At 31.7% G+C, this 16,625-nt stretch overlaps 1 protein-coding gene across 5 annotated transcripts in view; it reads right to left on the minus strand.

Annotated features, from left to right (window-relative positions):
* The window catches only part of LOC132729327 (disheveled-associated activator of morphogenesis 1-like), a 67,364-nt gene that overhangs the window by 23,689 nt on the left and 27,050 nt on the right, over positions 1–16,625 (minus strand). For 4 of the 5 annotated variants that reach the window (XM_060715067.1, XM_060715069.1, XM_060715070.1 and 1 more), the window contains 6 exons: positions 8,311–8,506; positions 5,786–5,875; positions 2,599–2,658; positions 1,743–1,828; positions 1,214–1,349; positions 128–325 (listed from right to left, as the gene is read on the minus strand). In XM_060715067.1, the coding sequence (XP_060571050.1) occupies positions 128–325; positions 1,214–1,349; positions 1,743–1,828; positions 2,599–2,658; positions 5,786–5,875; positions 8,311–8,466 (726 nt within the window). In that variant the 5' untranslated portion in view covers positions 8,467–8,506. Of the gene's footprint in view, positions 1–127; positions 326–1,213; positions 1,350–1,742; positions 1,829–2,598; positions 2,659–5,785; positions 5,876–8,310; positions 8,507–14,531; positions 14,579–16,625 lie in introns of all 5 variants that reach the window. The other variant, XM_060715068.1, reaches the window with a different exon arrangement.

A 16,625-nucleotide genomic window follows, 5' to 3' on the forward strand; every position in this document is an offset into this window, starting at 1 on the left:
ACCATTATTGTTATCTGAACATAATTATAAAAGACACCTACAAAGTTTCTATATTACAAAATGTGCATGTATTTGCAAACATATCATCAATCAGACTATAAGACTATAAGGTATGAGTGTTACTAACCTGGAACCGCGTTCTTTCTGCAGCATATTTCTGGTAGTGTATCATAGCCTCAAGGACCTTTCTGTGTCCGCCGGGTACCAGGCACATGGCTCCCAGTATCTCAAACACAGCAATTTTAGTCTTGATATTGTCCGAGCTCAAACTCTGGGCTATCACATTAATACTGTTAGGGTGCGCAAGTACATGAGCTCGTCCTTGCTGTAAAAACAAACAAAAGAATGTTTTTTATTACCAATACAAAGAGCAACAAATCTGTACAGAATAATCAAAGTATAGAAAGAAATTGACATTAATAACTTACTCTAATTTCATCTGTTAAGCATCAATGGAATCTTACTATTTCAGATAGGTAGTTCATACATTCTAGGACAGAAGGACAATAAGACTGACATTTGATTCCAAATATTGGAGATAAAAAACGATCCTAAAGACTTTTAATGAATGTTTTAACGACTTCTTGAGTCCACAGGATTTAATATAAAAATATCTGTTTTGCAAGTTTCTCGAATGTTTAGATAGTTAGACTGGTCAGACTATACAGATTTCAGGTCCTGGTGCAATAATCTGGTGACAAGAAGTGTACTGGTTTAACGGTTAGGGACACTAATGAATGAAATTTCCTTTATAAATAAACAATGCTTTTCATTATGACTTTAACCCTTTACCTGTTAAATTCCAATATATGGACTTGTCCAGCTTCCAATTTTTAATTTTCCATTATCAATTTTGGAATATCAAGATGAAAATTTAAATTCTGTCAGTCAACAGTATAGAGCCTGGTCTGTACAGGCTAGCCTGGCTATATACTGATGGCTTAGGTTGTTCATTTCTGGTTTGAGCAGGTTAAGGGTTAACACTCAATGAAATGAATTTGTCCTGTTCTAAATTAGGAACAGACTTTTAAAGACATTTTTGGGAGTTTTCATAAAGACATATAGGCAAAATTAAAATTGTTCCAATATAATTTCTTTAAACTTGGCATGTTGTTAGAATATGATAACAAAAACATTTTAAGCTATAAGAAATTGAACACTCCCAAAAACATCCTTAAGGTATTTTAATATGAGATCTTTGTCCAGTACTTACAGAGCTGTTCATCAGAGCTTTAAAGCAGCCTATAACAGCTGTATGTATACTACTCTCTGCAACTTGGTAGTCCATGTTAGTGAGGAAGTTGCCCAGACATTGTAACCCATCCAGCTCCAAAAACTCTGTCACAAAACTGAAAATCAAATTATTCTAAATGTTTTAACTACAGGAGTAAATTGGCCCCAAATTCAGTTGTTGTTTGTTGTGGTTTGTTCATTGTTGTATCAATAAAATAGAATATTCCTCTTTTAAATTTTGAAATATTACAACAAAGCTACAAGGAAAGAAACTTATCAAAGGTTTTAAGTCTTAAAAAGCCTAATAAATTACATAATAATTGCTGATTTCACTTTAGATGCATTTGAGTTGAAGACAACATGTTCACTTTCTTTAGCTTTCTTTATATTTCATCTTAAATAAGTTCAATTTATAAAAGACTGATTTTAGAGGCTAACCATTGATAAATTATCAATATGCAGAAACTTAGTAAATGTACAAAATTAGTAAAAACTTGGAATTGTGCTACCTCATAGGTTGTGTTCTGAGAGCTGTTTTAAGATTCTCCACAGTTTTCTCCCTTTGTTCCAACTCTTCTTCATTATAGCTGATTATCTGAAAACATGTATCATATATAAACATATACATTTTTCATGTCATCTTCCACATAAAATTATTCCATATGCTAAAAGATTATCTCCTAAAAGACAGAATATATCATTAAAGCTATTTCTTACGAACTTACATATTTAAGCTCATCATTTTACCATAATATTTACGGAATAGATATTCTTTAAAGTAATTTTGCTATATTTGTACAGAAGAGAATTTAGAAACCTCTCAGTTGTCTGGAAAAGACTAATTTTGTAAATGTACTTTCTACTCTTATATTTCCTTAAAAAGAGGAAAATTGACAGGTTTCTTGTTGCTTTTAAAGTACACTTGTTAGAAAACAGAAAGTGGCAAAAATAGGCTAAATTCTCCTAAAACATACAATCATGTACTTCATTTTGAAAAGGCACGCTTATTTTCATCAGAAGTTTTTATGAGGCATCTTGAATTTTCACAAGATAATTTTTGTGCTTAAATTCATTATTTTTTATGCTTAAATGTATGAAATATGCCAGTTCATTACAAAATATGCTATTTTTTCAAATTTTCACGAAATCTGACAAAATTTTCAAATTTACTGTAGGCAAAGTATGCTTAATTTCAAGAAGCTAATGCTAAGTCTAATGCTAAGGGTAACATTTCAATTTATAACCAAATTATTTCACATTTAAGACCTACAGATTAAGCTTACACATATATTTCATAATAACTGTGTCTTCAGTTTCTGTTAGAACAATCAGACACTATTTGTTTTATACACAGTATTTACTTACAGTTGACATTGAGTTGATTCTGTCAATATAGTACCCTGGTGAGTTCGCATCCCCAAGACCCTGAAAAATCAAGTATGAATAACTTGCTACCCTTTATATAGCATATAGAACAAATAATCATAATGTTGATGTATGAAATGGACATGTCAAGCTTCAAAATTGTAAATTTCTGGGAATAGTACAACCAAGCATCGAGCAGTATAATAAGAGATAATTAAAATGGTTCTTGGCTTTGCAGTAAAGGTTTCATTTAAAGAATGTTATTTTAATTGAAAAACTTTTTTATTGACAGCTTAAAGTAAACTACAGTAATCAAAGAACAATGCTAATTTATTCCAAAAATGTCATTTTGTGCTTAACATGACTATATAATGACATCAATTTTATGCTCCTACTTAGAACTTATTAATATTGTATTAAATGAAATAAGAGTCCCAAAATACATCAGCTGGGATAAAGGTGCAATATTCTATACATTGATAAATCAATTATCCTGATCATTAAACAGAGAGAAAGGGAAAAAAACATTATGACCAAGTCAACCAGTGATTACTGCTGGAATGTCTATAATTGGTTCGTTCTCGGCAAATAACACACTAGAAAAATGCAAACTAATGTGACAGCCTCTGAAATTGCTCAGCATTCTGTTAAATATCCCTTAAAGATGGGCTGTTGCCATGGAAATGAAAGACTCATTGACTCTCAGTAACAACTCTAATTCTGTAAGCAATCAGCTTTATGCTGAGACCTGTGAGAGTTACTTTAAAAAAATCAATTTAGTTTCCAGACTGCTCTATAGGGACTGACTGATATACTGTATTTTTACCAATTCCAACCAAGGTTATATTTGCAAAAAAATGAAGTTTAATTTGTTTCCTTAATGCTGAAAACAAAAGTAATATGACAATGTTACTAGAGTCTCTCACAGATGGAAACTTTTGAATGATAATGAAACAAGAGCTGTTAGTAGGACAGTGTGCTTGACTATTCTCAATTCTTGATGGCTGAATAATGTAGAATTTTCTAAGTACAAAATGAGTCATAATTCTGTCAAAATTCATGTAAGATTTATGGGCCTTGGACAGTACCCTCCTATTATGCTCTCAAATAAGTGTGTGAAGTTTCAACCCATTTCCCTTCAGTTTGTTTTCGAAATACCAACTTGAACATGAAGAAACTTCAGCAAAGCTGACACCTGGATGAGTACAATATAACTCTCCTTTTTCTTTGAAATGCAATCTATTAATTTTTGTTAAGATATATTTTTATCTTTCTTGTATGGGTTATACCAACCATTCCCACATATTAAGATTCTCTTTCATTATTACTTGAAGCCACTGGAATATGAAATCAATAAGAAATTGAAATATATGTATTCGTATACAAGAGTCTTTTACCCTTCAAAAAATGATTAGCTTTTTAGTATAGATCCATGCAGTATGACTATGCTCTATATTGTTAGTAGATCAAAATTTTATTTGAAATCCCTTGAACTTTGCCAGGAATGTTTCAAATTTGAATTCAATTATATTAAAGTTAAATACCACAATTCCCAAGGGATGTTGATTACATTTGATACAACAGTTTTTCCTGATCATGGTATCTTAATGAAATTTTCAAGTCACATGTATCAACTATTTTATGTTACCCTCTGGTAATATGAATATCTGGGAGTGCATAATAATTTACCAGTCTCTGATATGGTCCCTCCATTAGAGACAAACACTTCTTTTTTTAAAAAAAAAATATCAACATAAACAACAACTAGAGTTTCTCTTGTGAAATGGAATTTCATCAGAAATATTCTCAAATTACCATAGCATAAACTCACTTCCAATTATATTCAAAGGAAACACAAAATGACAGATGCAAACACTTGCAGAAACGCTTTTTTCTCTGTTACATCAGATATGCTGTGTGCAATGTTTGTATAGGATTACAGTCTTTGAAATCGTGTTTCAATTTTTTTTTCTCCAAAAACTTCATTTGCAGTTTAGTGGTTCTCTGTGAATCTGCACTGGCATACTTAACTATATACTCATTCATTCCTATATTCAGGCATGCAATAATATCTAAATGACAAAAAAGTGTCTTTTATAAAACAGTTAAGACTCATATGCATTTTTCAAATGTATTAGTTATCTTTTTCAATAAACTGTTACATATTGTACTATAAGCAATAAAATATGTTAAAATAATGTAATAAAAAATGTTCCAGACATATAAATCTTAATATGATTTCAATTACATTTTGCCTCCTTCCTGAAAAGTTCAGGATTTTTTTCCTCAAAACTCTTATTATCATTCATATCCTCATATGACTATACATGTATTAGTGCAAGTTGGTGTTAACTGTTTTAGTAAATTTACTCTATAATTGTCATTTTATTTGTACATTTTATGTTGCAACATATTTAATAACAACTCTAAAATCAAAGAAGGAGAAGCTAGATTGTTTCAGAATATGGCAAAAAATTAAAATATCATGATAACACACACACAAGGATGTTGGCTACAAAACCTGGGTCAATAAATTCATTTTATCATTCAAATTAGCATGGGAAATATCCATAAATTTCCAATTAATGAAATATTTGAGCATTGAGGCAAGTAATCTTCCCTATTAAAGCCTTCCATTTACACCCAACAAAAATTTATGGACTCAGAACTGATTGATTAGGTCCTATTAATGTATTGTACAGGTTGCTATAGAAACAAATTAAATATTTAGACTTTTGGAAGGTCAATATGTATACTAATATAGATGCACAAGTCTAGCAGATGCAGACAGTAACATGACCTTGTATATACAGGAGAATGAACAAAGCTGAAACTGCTAATGTATAAAACAACAAAACGTCCTGTCTTTATGGTCAATTCATTACAATAGATTGCTTGTGAGGGTAGCTGTCCAGTACAATAACTTTATAGTTGACAGTTTGATAGTTTGAATCCAGCTTAAGTTACAAAACAGAAAATAAAATGTAAAATGAATAGGGCATCTTGCATGATGATAAAACCCTAAACAAAATAATTATCTTTCAAATCTTCAAAATTAAAACCCTAAACAAAACAAGTCTATTAAATCTTCAAAGAGACAAATAATGAATTTGAATGAGTGACCACCTATATATGGGATGACCTCAAAAACAACATAATTATGTAAATGTATTTTATCAAATTTTACCTGTTTTTTACTGCAGTAAATCTGCCATTTTTTCTCTGGTTGTAAGTTAAACAAAGCATCTCTATGTGGCTTGTCTAGGTCCAGCTCAGCCTGTAAACAACAACACAATGTGAGCAAATAAACTTATTAAACAAATACAACAATCATAGAGATTGACAAATCCACTAATGGATCTGATCAGATAACATTAAGACATCTCTAAATTGAATTAAAGCAGAATCACTTGTTCATTTACTAAACCATACAGAAAATGATTAGTTTTTGCCACCAGTATAAAGCCAGGCCACCCTTAGATAGTTACTCAATGTTAATATAATTACAAAATTTTACAACTGAATTCAACAAGAGCTGTCAGTAGGACAGCATGCATGCTATTCTCAGTGCTTTATAGTGAAAAAAGAGCCTGGATAATGTAGAATTTTCTATGTTTGAAAAAGGCAATATTTCTGTCAAAACCTATGTTAGAGTAATGGACCTTTGACAGTGACCTCCTAGCATGCTCTTAGAAAAGTGTCTTAAGTTTTGAGCCATTCCCTCCAGTAGTTGTGGAGATACCAAATTGCAGGCAAAAACTTAAACAAAGTGGGACCCCAATGCCTGGGTGAGTACAATAGCTCTCCCTATTCTTTGAAAAGTGGAAAAATAGAACTATCACTAAATTTGATAAATACCTCAACCCCCTTTGCAAACTATGGAGGCTAATTTATGCCATGTTGTATTTTCCACTTTCACCACACCAAGGCAAAAAAGCAGTGAATGGCAACATTAGTACAAGATATGGCCATGACTGACATACAACCTAAACCAGTAGACCCCCCTTACAACTTTCACTGTGCAATATTTCATTGTGCACAGAAACACTTAAATATTAACACTTCAACATGCTCCTATAATCTGATGAATTTTCAAAGAAAGATTATACAAAATGAGTGCACATGTACATGTTATAGCAAATTATCACAAAATCACATGATAAATATGGAGACAAGATTAAAGCACAAAGTTACTATCTCATGCTGAGACACATGAAATAAGCATTTTTTTATATTTCTCCTATCTTCAGCTGTTTAGTTTACACTTTTACCAGTAATAAATTTGGCAGTAAAAAACACTGTCTGATAAACAGAATTAAGAAAGATTTTCTCACAGACTTGATGAGAATAGAAGGTGAAATAGAGAAAAAGAAGAAAAAAATCAGGCCATTTCTGTCAAAAGTGAAGTAAGCCTTCTGACAGTGTCAAGCTTTCGTTTTAATTATATTTATTTTTTCTCATCCAGTTTCAAGAAAGTGGGATTTGTTTCATTTTTCAACACTTATTACATGTCATATACCCGCAGAATTTTCTCAGAGTTTCCTCTATCTCAGTCTCAAACTTATTCCCACAAGATTTTCACATATATTCTGCATAGTTTACTCTAAAATAACTGCTAGTAAATTAATTCTGAAATTTCATGGTCTTCAAACTTCTCATTAAGACATTTCAGTGAATTGCATTACTAAAAAGCCTGTTGACAATAAATTAAATACACAATTTATATTTTTTTCCTGAATTATTCTATGAAGAATTGATGCAAGTTGTGTCTGCATCACAAGTCATCAAAATAAATAGAAAATTATTCAAAAGTAGTAAATAATAAATAAGTTTTTGATGTTGTTTTTTACCAAAATATTTAGTGAACTGAAACTTATTTTCCTTTTTTTGTTATGTTGAAAATTTCCTTTTTTGTTATGTTGAAAATTACCTTTTTTTGTTATGTTGAAAATTTTAAAGATCCTGTATGTTTTGTGATTGATATTGTTACTGTGTGTATACTACACTTGCAAAAAATTATATATGTATATAATTATGCAAATAAAACAATTTCGAACAGCGAAGAATATGTAAAATGTGGACTGCAAATGTGTGTGCACATTATATTTAATCAATACATTACATGCATTCATTTCTTATAGGAAAATTTGACTTAGAATTTATAGAAAATAAATTTCTAATTACCTCCCTTTATTTACATGAAATGTTAAATTGGGTAATATCTTTATCAATAATGCTTATTGGAACTTAAAATATTGACAAATCTTAATTTGAGCATCATATTTATGAAATAAAACCATGAAAATAATTGTGTTACAGGATCTTTGCCTGATTTTCATATTTAGATGTAAAAAGCCTAATTTTAGTATGTTATTGCTGAAATTTGATAGAAATTTCTATTAAGACTGGTCATCATAACAAATAACATCTTCCTATGTAAGTTTTAAAATTTACATATCCCTTTATATAATAAAGTCATTTTCAACTCATGTCTTCCAAGATTACTATCTTAGATAATTATATAGAGACAATATATATCCTACATGTATCAAGACTGCACATGATGTCCTGAAGCTGTTTATGTCAATTAAGCATAGGAACTAGCTACACTGTGATACCATAAGGTTTCAGTCAGACTACTAAAGAAATTAATATGTATCAACTTTTTAGCAAAATTTTAAAGATCACAATCTGACTGTATCAAATACTAACCACAAGCTCCTCAAACATTGTATTAAGCTCATTCTCATCTGTAGGCATGGGGATGTCTACTGTCATTGCCTTCAGCTGTGTCTCACCATCTATACCATACTTTATATCTGGAGGTCTCCCGCCAAAACACCAGCAAAATGCCTGCTTGCTAGGCATTGTGGGTATCTATATTTAATGTGTACTCAAGACTTGTTGTCTGAAAAGAGAGAAAAAGATATTTAAGTGTTTGTGAAATAATCTGCAAAATTCATTTGTTTTAAGTTAAATAAATTTTTTTTTAAATCATTATCACTTAAGAAATATTTCCGTCTTTAAAGAAGGGTTTTTGTCTAGGGAAGGATTACCAGCTTCAATTTAAAGAATGTTTCAGTCTAAACAAGGGTCCCAGAAACAAGAATAAAGAACTTGGTCTAGGTAGGAGAGTGCAGAAAGAAAGGCTTCAATTTTTGAGAAAAAGCCCTTCAGTATGAAGAAGAAAGCTTAAGTCTAGAAAAGAAAGATTTTATAGAAGAAAGGCTTTAGTCTGAAGAAGTAAGGCTACAGGCTGGAGAAGAAAGGCTTTAGTTTACATAATTATGAAAGACTTTGTTCTAGAGAATGAAAACTTTGGTCTAGATAAAAACAGCTTCAGTCTAGAAAGAAATGCTTCTAGAGAAAACTAGGTCTAAAAAGAATTGCAATTAAAAGGCTTTCAATCTGGCAAAGGAATGTTTCAGTCTTGAGAAGAAATCTATAATTGTTAAAATCTTTCTTAAACTTCATATACGTTCTTACATATTGGAAATTACATTTAAAGATTCTAACAGGAAAACCTAGCAGGAAACGAAATGAGCCATGGCTTAAAAAGGAAAAGCAATATTTGAAACTTTGAAGTAATTATCAGTTACATCAAAAATTTCACACTCGACAAAGAAGAGTTTAGAGATAAAAGCACATGAAAAGTGAGATTTTCCTCCTTCAGTTCAAGGTCATTAATACAGCTGTTAAATAATCATGAAAAAAAATCTACATCACAATTCATCACAAAATATCTATCATGAAGTAAAATGATAAAAAATTTTAATGGATTTTTGTCATCATCTTTGTAACACAATATCAAGCGGTGAATTCATGAAGATACATTTGTCCTCTGAAGAGATGTAATTGCTTTTAACAGCAGGCCCTCAAGTGTGCTTCGCTGATCTTTTACTATACAACTAGCAGTTAAAACATCACCATCCTGACAGGATTGAAACATTTTAATACATTTTTCATAATCTTATTTGCATCATATCACTTGCCATAATATTTAGAAAGAAAACAAGATTTTTATCTACAGAGGTCTTATCAATAATCAAGTAGAGGTTGAATTGTTTAAATTGTTAGGTGTAGCTACTTTCTCTCAGCATCTTGCTTGTTATAATTTCATGTTTCAATTTTATTCTAGGATATATATCTGATTAAAATATTACATTTTTATGAGATTGTAAGCTAGGTAAAGCACATAAAAATGAAAATTCTCCAGCACACATAAAGCACACACATACATCTTTGGATGTTTCATCATCACTGTAGTCTTTACCTAGACTACATCCATCTGAAACACCACCAAAGGGGAGAGGTCCACACAAGGTACCACTACATCAAATATCTAAGATAACAGCCAAACAATGAATATGCCATGAGATGCACTGGATAAAACCATGTGCAATCACAGGAAAGACAAGTTGGCAACAGATGCTCCACTGAAACACATATGAGCCGCGTCATGACAAAATCAACATAATGGGTTTGCGACCAGCATGGATCCAGACCAGCCTGCACAGTCTGATCAGGATCCATGCTGTTCGCTATCAGTTTCTCTACTGGTAATAGGGTTGGTAAGCGAACAGCATGGATCCTGAACAGACACGCGGATGCGCAGGCTGGTCTGGATCCATGCTGGTCTCAAACCCATTATGTTGGTTTTGTCATGGCGCAGCTCATATGTACTCTTCGTAAAAATCAAATGTTAAATCAAAGGGCTGCAACCTGTGTGGTATTTTCTGATCTTTGCAATCTAAATCATACTGACTATCTGTATGTATTTTCCTGTATAAGTTTATTTTTATATACTATAATTAATCTTAGCAGCGACTGCGCCTATAAGGCAGTTTGAGATTGATACATATGGAATTTTGCATGACTAGAGTTGCATCAAAAAATCATTTTAGCCACACTTTATCCTTGCATATCGTGGCTACTTCCTTAAAAAAGACACTTAGAAAAAGTTGCCTCGACTAGGATTTGAACCTTAGGCCTCTAACGCATAAACGAGCGCGCTAACTCTGCACCACGGTGAAGTAATACATATGTAGCTTGAATAAAAACAAATACATTGTAATTCTAAATTGAGAATTTCCATTTCGTGTTTGTAATCCTTACTAATTTCGAGGTATTTTGTTCACGATAAACCTGTTGTTTAACACTGATGAAAATAATTTAGCGAAAATTCCACTACTCGACAGTCAGATTTATTTGTGTACTACGCTCTGGAGTATTCGGTAATCGACATAGCTAAAAATAGCATTTTCATTGATTAAGCTTAACGGAAATAGCCGAACATTTTTCATTGGGTAAAAAAGATATTCATCCGCGAAATTTGTGATTGTAACCTCATATTTCTATTGACTACTCTTAACTTTTAATGCACTGTAATTCGTTAAATGCCTACATTAAAAATTATTCTTTCCTTTAAATTGCTGGTTTTTAAGCAGTTCTGAGTGAGAACTACTTTGCGTTGTTAGGTCTGTTAGGAAATTTTGTGTTAGACCGTGGATGTTAGCTTTGTATTTACTGATCCTGCGATGAGAAAATACAAAAATGATTACCCAAGTGCGAAAATAACTGTGTACCTTCTTTAGGTCTAACACAGGGATAGTACATATTTTATTAATGACTTGGCCACTTTACCATTTATTATTGTATCATATAAACAACATGAAAATGTAATAACCGACCAGTATTTATCATCAAACATTAGAGACATGACTACCTGTTTAATGTTACATCAAACACCAAGTAGAAAACAATGACATTTTATATACTTTCAAAAGGTGACTTAGTTGACATCTTTAATGGGTTTTCGTCACAATTAGGTCTGTATGAATCATCCAGCATTAATTTTTTCCTCTCATTTTCATAAACAATTGACTAATTTTTACCAGGTAAAGTGATTCATTAAAACTGGGTGCTCATTTATATAAAATTCTCTCAAGAAGGTATAACAAATCATACAGAAACAGAGTACTGCATTCATACACTCTATCATAGTCAGCCATTCATACACACCTATTGTATAATGGTATAATACCTTACTATATGACAAAAAGAGGAAAACACCCAACTTTGCACAACGACACTTCCAACAAGACGATGAAGTGGTACTTTATGGCTCATTCAGGTAAATTTAAAAAGTAGATAAAAAGTTCCTAAGGGCATGCCATGTCTTACATAAGACAGCCGTAAAAAGTTGCCCCGTACTTCACTTAAGTGTTGTTATATTTTCTGGTCCTTCGGGATCATTGATGCCAACACTATAAAGTGTTGAGAATTGAGTACCGCTCAAGCCGGTGCTAGGGGGCGTGAGGGATGTTGCACTTATTCATTATCCCTCATGTACAGACTCAATCAAACCAAGTCTGCAATTCTTATGTTATTTTGTTGTGATTAATGCTTCCGAGGGATCACTTTGTTTCCAGAATTTTTTACATAAGGATTAAGGAGCATGATAAATAAATGATGATGTTCTCCCAGATTTAGTTCCTACAAGAAAATTCACTAGATTTTTGGAGACTTTGTTTTTGAAAAAGAAATTTTAAACTTCTGTGGCCTAATTATGCTTAGAACAGAACTATCTAAATTAAATTTGTTGTGGACAGGATGATTCTTGTGAAGTTTGGTCAGTTTGGTCATAATAGATCACATATAATGATGGACAGCAGGTGGTTTCAAAAGCTCTTTTTTATTTAAACTAGAACTGCCACTATCATGGCGTGAATACCCCCGCATACCACTTTGTCAGAATCAACAGTGGCCATTTAGAGCTCAAGGACAACCTCCCTGCCAAATCTGAGGTTACTAAGCCAGTGCATTGCTAAGTTATGTATTCTACATGATTCAAATGTGAAAATGTCAAAATCAATACACTGCGGACAGGCATTCTTTAGCAATTGAGAAGAAAAGCTTTTTTTGTCAAGGTCCCTGTGACCTTGACCTTTGATCCAGTGACCTCAAAATCAAAAGGGGTCATCTACTAATCATGACTAACCTCCATGCCAAATATGAAGACTGTGGGTCAAAGGCATCTAAGGTTATTGGGCGGACAAGCTTTTTGAAGTCAAGGCCCCTGTGACCTTGACCTTTGACCTGGTGACCTCAAAATCAATAGGGGTCATCTACTAATCATGACTAACCTCCATGCCAAATATGAAGACTGTGGGTCAAAGGAATCTTAAGTTATTGGGCGGACAAGCTTTTTGAAGTCAAGGCCCCTGTGACCTTGACCTTTGACCTGGCAACCTCAAAATCAATAGGGGTCATCTACTAATCATGACTAACCTCCATGCCAAATATGAAGACTAAAGGTCAAAGGAATCTTAAGTTATTGGGCGGACAAGAAAAAACCGACGGACGGACGGCGGGACAGCCGGACGGACAACCTGATTCCAGTATACCCCGCTTACAACTTTGTTGTGCGGGGGTATAAAAAAGTTCCATAAGGTAACAGTCTTCTTATTTATATATTATACAAATATACTTTTGAATTGGATAAAAATGCTGACCCACATACAAGCATTATAAGCACACAACTTCAAAACCAAATGAATTCCTATTTTTGTAAATTCCAACCCAAGGTATCTGTAAAGTACATTATATTGCCAATCTGATTTATTTGCTATGTGGCATCATGAAAAAACTATATGCAAGTATCTGTTAAGTTTCTCATTTAATAAATCTATCATTTTCAATTTACATTTGGTAGCAATATAAAACAAGCTTATTAATTACACGCCCAAAGTGCAACAATTATAAGCATTCAGAGTTCCTGCAAACAGTTTCCTAATTTACATCATAAAATGCCAGAAAAAAAGCTGACAGGTGCAATAGGCGGCAGCCTTTATGTTTTTTTTAAGTGGTACCTCTCGTGTTTTATTGTTTCTTATGTAAATATAACATGCTGATAACCAGTCACATGACCTAACTCAATTATTTGACTGGTTCCAAGTTTTTGCCAATTATCAAAGACTGAAGAGAAGTATAAATTTTTCCCACCCAGAGTAAACTGTGAGAAATAAATACTTCCTACAGGCCAAGTACAGGCCAAGAACAATGTTCCTACAAAGTTTCATAAACTTAAGCTGATTACTTCTCAAGTGATTGATACACTAAAAGTTACTGTGACCATGACCTTTGATCAATGGTCCTAAAATCATTAAGATGCATCTGCTAGCCATTGGCGATGGATGCTTCCCAAAACTGTACTTTTGTCAATATTCCAAAATGCAAAATATGTAAGAAAATGTAAGAAACTAATTTAAGCATCAATGACCTTGACATTAAGTAAGATGTTCACCCAATGCATGTTGCTACCAAATATGACAGATGTTGGTCAATAAGTAAAGGATCTATGAATGACTGTTTAGCTATTTCCCCCAGTGAACCCAAATTCAAAGGAACACGCAAGGTATCTACCTATAAAACATGAAAGAGATCTGTCAATAAATAAAGGCAATTGGAGCAAAAGTTTGAATCAATCCATTAGTGACCTTGACCCCCAGTAACCTCTCACTCCACACAAAGTCAAGGTATGATCCTACTTATATGAAAGCTTTCAGTCAATAAAAGCAAAAGTGCAAAACTTGTTTTAATACCAATGTCTATAACCCCTAACTGTCCATAGACAAAGTAAAAGAACCATCCAAGATATAATTTTTATTAAATAACATCCATCCATCATATGGTAAAAAAAATAAATAACCAATATCATTTCAAATTTGCATGTTCTTAGACAATTTGGTGTAAACTATGGGGCATAACACATATAGAAAATGATACCAAGTAAAAACCTTCAGAAATAAAACACATACAAAAATCAGCTTCTGAAATTTAACCAATAAACAGAATATACCTTTCCTAATTAAACATCTTTTATCCAATTTCATTTAAACATTATTAAAATTTGAAATGAGCAATATAAATACCAGATATTTTCAGTAAATCTCCATCTTCTTTCTATCCAAAACTTAACCTACAAAAAGTAATCAGGTTTTTAAAAATATTATGAAAATACCACTTCTGAAATTTGATCTCATATTAGGGTTAAGTATAGTCAGGTTTTAAATACCAGAAACTTGATCCATGTCTATAAACATGGTCCAGTAATACAATACATTCCTTTCTTTACAAAAGAAATTTATGAAGAAATAATAACAACATGTATAGTATAGTTATTTCAAAATATCCACACACACAAAAAACATCAAAATAACACACACACATGACATTGTATATAGAAATAGGTAAATTGATATCAGCTAGATTTTTGCATTTTTTTGTCAAAGTAAATAATGGTTTTAATAAAAAGCAAATATTGCCTTGAAAAATGTGACCCATGCAGAAATAAACAAAACGGCAGAATGTTGAAAAATTAAAATAAACAAATTGTTCAATATTTTAATCCAAATTTCATTAATGAATATTTTCATCAAATATTTTTCTATCAATCAGTAAAAAGTGAAAGTAAATTTAAGAGACACTCTCTTAAATATAAAAGATATTACTATTTAACAGACATTAAATTAACACAACTGATAATATCATACAGAAACTGTATACCTTTATCAAATGATACACCACATCATGGCAAATCCAACAATTTCACTTCTAATACATTCATCAGTCTGTATGAAATTATATATTGAATAAACAACTTCAATTCAATTAAGTCATCAAAATATCTGATAACAATTCTAAATATACTTAAAACAAGTTCATTTTTTCTTAAAAGAAAGTATCCTGAAAGATCAAATAAAAAACATTTTAATACTGCACACTATAAAATACACTAAGGCAAAGACAAGCTGCAGACACTTGACAACTTCCAGGAAAAACATTACCTCATCTCCATTAACTTCACAATTAATTCAAGTATTACTTCACCAATGTCAAGTTATACACTAACCACATATCCCATAAAAATCAACATTACAAAAACCACTTACAGACAAAAAATACAGCTCCAATATGAAGAAAAAAAGACATTTATTTAACTTAACCTATTTATAGTTGTATTTGTAAGAAAATAATATCATTTTGGAAAGTTTTCTTTTATTTTATTTTAATGATCAACCATACCAGTTGATATGATCCCTTTGCCCTTTCACACCAATAATACAATACATAACAAATATAATAACCATTGTAAAAATACTTACTTAATTAAATCCAAGTACCCAGGTATATCCTTTAAAATCCACTCAAATATTTAAAACATAAATAAGATATCTTAGCTTTTTTTTAAAAAAAGGTTCCTCAGATATTTTTGTTATTTATTTAAGAGATATCTCTTAACACTTCACGGAACCTATTCACTTCAACACAATTTAGTAATAATTAAACAAGCTTTATCTAAGAGGACAGGTTAACTATTCATTACTATATAAACCTATCCCCTTTAAACTTTATGAAACTAAAAAAAAGAACAAACAGATGCTGAATGAACTAATCAAATATCTGTTTCACATCTCACAAAAATTATTATTTCCATTCAAAGTGAATATTTTTCATGAATTAAACATACTATATCTATCAAATTGCCAATAAAGTCACTTAATTGGCTCAAAACTTCCTAAATTACATCATATGTGCGCAATTGAAAATATGGAATTATATTAAGTCTTGCTTCATGGATTTTTACGCGAAAACAAATCAGTGAGCGACTAAGCGTACTAGATATATCAGCTTCACGCTCTATTACTGTTCCTCAATTGTGACAAATGGGATACTGTTAGAAGATGGTAAAATAAAAATATAGAGCAATAACCCTGCTTAAACTGTTAGAAAGTAACGTCAAAATATCTCGCTCACAAAATAAAAACTCTGCTTCATGGTATACAACCAAAAAAGGAGGTCAATTTGATGTAAATATTGCAATTGTTACTCATTTATCAATGACAAATCCAGTGTTCAAGATACAAAGAAGACTACCATGCCACACAAAATAGCTTTCATACAAAAGTAATTATCTACGAAACTCTATACAAGAAGTACTTTATTATTTTTAGGTTTTTGTGCAA

Source organism: Ruditapes philippinarum, unplaced genomic scaffold, assembly GCF_026571515.1.
Source record: "Ruditapes philippinarum isolate M1 unplaced genomic scaffold, ASM2657151v2 ctg17_1_1_1_1, whole genome shotgun sequence".
NCBI lineage: Eukaryota > Metazoa > Mollusca > Bivalvia > Venerida > Veneridae > Ruditapes > Ruditapes philippinarum.